The 4,297-nt window shown below is 41.6% G+C and overlaps 1 protein-coding gene across 1 annotated transcript in view; it reads left to right on the top strand.

Annotated features, from left to right (window-relative positions):
* The window catches only part of LOC106871085 (centrosomal protein of 162 kDa), a 69,932-nt gene extending 69,434 nt beyond the window's left edge, over positions 1-498 (top strand). Inside the window, exon 27 of the mRNA XM_014917370.2 lies at positions 115-498. Coding sequence (XP_014772856.1) covers positions 115-402 — 288 coding nt within the window. The 3' untranslated portion in view covers positions 403-498. The remainder of the gene's footprint in view (positions 1-114) is intronic.
* The last annotated feature ends 3,799 nt before the right edge of the window (positions 499-4,297 follow it).

Genomic DNA, 4,297 nt, shown 5'->3' with positions numbered 1-4,297 from the left:
CATCACCACTGTTATCATCTTCATCATTATCATTCTACTGATGATGCATTTCAAAATTGCAATTTTATTAATTTTTGTTTTTCTTCTATTTTTCTTCCTTTAAAATTCATATAGGAAAGGCAGCATTTCCAGAGTCTTGTTGAGAAAATACAAGAACTAGAAAAGAAACAGGATGCTCGTGAGAAAGAAATGCTGAGTGTGATGAAGAAAGGCAGCTGTTTACCATTCTCTGAGTTGGAGAGGGAAGTGGAGAAATGGAAGAAAGTGGCTGAAAGCAAAAACGCAGATATTGAAAAGTATCGTGTTGAATTAGATTCAATGCTCAGCATGTTGACCTCTCTAAAAGCAAACGCTGCATTCACATCCCAAAATAAATATATGACAGCAACAATGTATAGATAACACTCTGTAATACAATTTTTGTCCTTGGATAGCAACTGGTATTTCCTATTTTCTTATCCCTATAAAGTGTGAAAACTGGTTAATATTTCCTTCAAACTTTGTTTCTGTTACATTTATTCAAACCTCAAAGAATCTCTCTCAACACATAGCTATGATGCTTCCCCCACTACTCCTGCACATGATCAGAGATGCACATATTGACAGTCACTAACTGATATGCTCAAGTGGTTAAGGTCAAACAACTGACAAGCAAATCTGTGTATAATGATATTTCTTCTTCAGCAACTCAGCACTGAATCTGTCTGAAGTGTAATGGAAAAGAAGTCAGTTTCAAAACATTGGTATCCAGGTCACAAAAATAAAGGTTCAAAGGAATATTAGTCATTTCCTTTGATTCGTAGATAAAAGCAAATAGGAAATAACACTTACTGTCACCCCACTCCCTAAAAAAAAGAACCTAAAAATAATTTTTGCACTTTGTTACATACTAGCAGAAATACCCGGTGTTGTTCGTGATTAAAATGGTATAATTTTTTATTATTTTACTTGTTTCAGTCATGTAACTGTGGCCATGTTGGAGCACTGCCATTAGTGGAACAAATCAATCCCAGGATTTATTCTTTGTAAGCCTAGTACTTATTCTATTAGTGTCTTTTGCCAAACCGCTAAGTTACAGGGACATAAACACAGCAACACCAGTTCTCAATCAATAGTGCAGATACAAACACAGATACACACACACACACACCCACAAATATACACATATATACGACAGTCTTCTTTCAGTTTCTGTGTACAAAATCCACTCACAAGGCTTTGGTTGGTCTGAGGCTATAGTATACACACACAAACACACACACACACACACACACACACACATATATATATATGTATATATATATAGGGTTTATCTCCTATGTAAAGTAGTGATAGTGCATAAAAATGATGGCGTAGTGTATGCAGGTTGAAGGCTATTGTTGTTGAATTCTGCCAAATGCGAGCTTTCTTTTCAGGTACATGACACTGCTGTCCTCCATTCCAGGGTCTCATGGGTCCACACCTCCCTCACCCTCAGGGTTGGCACACTCAACATGGGTACACTGAAAGGTAGGTTTGGTGATGTTGTTGAGATGCTTGAAAGGAGACGTGTAGATTTGTGCTGGAGAGGAGGCTCCGCTAGGTTCCTCACAGGCAAAGAACATAGGCACAAGGTTTTCTGGGCAGGGAACACTGACGTGGTCGGGACGTGGGTATACTTCTTGTGGAGAAATGGGTTGATAAGGTAATTGAGGTAGTCAGAGTATGCGATAGAATACTTAAGATTAGATTAGTACTACATCATAGGTTAGCAACCATTATCTCGGCCTATGCTCCTAGGCTGGGGCTACCTGATGGACAGAAAGACCGATTTTATGACACCCTCTTGCAGACTACCTCATTGACGAATGATAGGGACCTTTTCTTTGTGGCTGGTGACTTCAATGGACATGTTGGACAAGATGTTACGGGGTTCCATGGCATATATGGTGGCTGTGGGTTTTGGCTCCTGCAATCAGGAGGGAACCAAGCTGCTGGAGTTCTGTGATGCAAATGATCTTATGGTTTGCAATTCTAACTTCAGGAAACCTGCCAGTCGCCTAGTCACCTACCGATCTGGTAGATACACTAGCCAAATTGATTACATCCTCGCCAGAAAAGGAAAGATGGCTGCTTATAAATGCCAAAACCTTCCCAAGCTAGTAGTTAGTGGCTTCAGGATCAGGGCTAAATGGATGCCCAGAAGACAACCAGCTTGGAGGAGAAGGACACTTAAAGATCCTGCGAATGGACAGAGATTTAGAGACATATTACTGAATGGGAGGAAGAGAGTCTGCCGAATGTCGACCCAACAGAGGGACCAGCTATCCGAATTGACAGTACCTTGGTAGATAAAGAAATTAAGGGTATGAAGACAGGGAATGCCCCCTGCCCGCCAGGAATCACTGTAGAGATGCTCAAAATATCTGGCAGTGTTTGCTATTGCCTAGTCACCCATATAGTTAATCAGGTGATACACAAAGGAGTCATACCCATTGACTGGTGTAGCAGCACCATAGTCAATTGCTACAAAGATAAAGGTGACGCTTTAAATACAAATAATTACAGAGGTATTAAGTTGTTAGATCAGGTAATGAAGGTCATAGCCCAACTAATTAGGGAGAGAGTCAGTCTAGAGAGATGCAGTTTGGGTTCGTGCCAGGGAAAAGCACCACTGATGCTATATTTCTGATAAGACAGTTGCAGGAGAAATACCAAGCCAAAGATAAACCTCTGTACCTGGCTTTCGTTGACATGGAGAAAGCCTTTGACAGGGTCCCCCTATCCCTTATATAGTGGTCAATGAGGAAACTAGGGATAGATGAATGGTTAGTGAGAGCTGTGCGAGCCATATACAAGGACGCTGTCAGTAGGGTGAGAGTTGGCAACGAGTACAGTGAAGAATTCCAGGTAGAGGTAGGGGTCCACCAAGGTTCAGTCCTCAACCCCCTCTTATTCATCATAGTCCTCCAGGCAATAACAGAGGAATTCAAGACAGGATGCCCCTGGGACCTCCTGTATGCTGATGACCTTGCGCTAATTGCTTAGTCACTATCAGAACTAGAGGAAAATTTTCAGGTGTGGAAGCAAGGATTAGAATCGAAGGGCCTTAGAGACAACTTAGCTAAAACCAAAGTCTTAATAAGTAGGAAAGCAGATGAATCACAAATCCCTTCAGGTAGATTATCCTGCTCGATCTGTAGAAAAGGCGTAGGTAGAAACTCCATAAGATGTACCCGGTGCAAGCTATGGACACATAAGAGGTGCAGCAACATCAAAGGCAGGTTAACTAGCAAGTTAGTTTTTGTTTGTGGCAGATGTTCAGGTGCAATAAAGACTGCAAACAAACAGGAAACAACTTCTATCTCATTCCAGGGTGAAAAACTAGAGGTAGTCGATAGCTTCCGCTATCTGGGCGACCAAGTTAGTAGTGGGGGTGGGTGCGCTGAAAGTGCAGCACTTCCCAGCCATGCGTTTGAATGGCTTCCTTGGTCATATGGTTTGAATGGCTTCTTTGGCGATATGAGGGCGGGTGTTGTCATGCAGCAGAAGAACTCCATGCTGCCGATGAGGTCTTTTCTCTTGAATAGCCATGTTGAGTTGTTCCGTCTGTTTAACATAGAGTTTCGCGTTGACTGTTTGGTTCCGTTCAAGCAATTCGTTATGGATAATCCCTTCCCAGTCCCACCATACACACAACATTGTTTTACGCGGATGAAGATCTTGTTTCACGCACGTTGTCGCTTGTTTACTGGGGCTAAGCCATTCCTTACGCGGCTTCATATTGATGTACAAGCACCATTTTTCGTCGCTAGTAACGATTTGGTAAAGAAATCGTTGCTTGTGTTCATGAGTTGAGTGGTGACGAGCAAGCAAACCAGCGGAGATTGTGGCTCATTGATTTTTGTTGTCATTTAAAGCATGCGGAACTCATGCTCCATACTTCTGAACCTTTCCCATCGAGTGAAGATGCTTCTCTATAGCAGTGTGGGAGCATTCCATTTTCCCTTGTCGTTTGACGAGAATTTTCATGCAAAAGTTGGTTTAATCGCTCTTCATCAAACTCAACTAGACAGCCAGAATGAGGTGTGTCTTTGAGGTCAAAATTTCCATTTTTGAACTTGGCATACCAATCACAAGCGTTTCTTTCAGCTATAGCACCCTCTCCATACACAACACAAATGTCGCGAGCAGCTTTTGCAGCCTTAGAACCTTGATTAAAAGCGAAAAGAAGGAGGTGTCAAAAGTGCTCATTTTTCTTAACTTGACATTTCCATTTTAATGATCTGAAAATAAACAAAAATTAACTATAATTAGC

The sequence above is a fragment of the Octopus bimaculoides genome, chromosome 1 (assembly GCF_001194135.2).
Source record: "Octopus bimaculoides isolate UCB-OBI-ISO-001 chromosome 1, ASM119413v2, whole genome shotgun sequence".
NCBI classification, from domain to species: domain Eukaryota; kingdom Metazoa; phylum Mollusca; class Cephalopoda; order Octopoda; family Octopodidae; genus Octopus; species Octopus bimaculoides.
The sequence above is the reverse complement of the archived record's forward strand: the minus strand, read 5'-3'. Positions and strand labels throughout refer to the sequence as shown.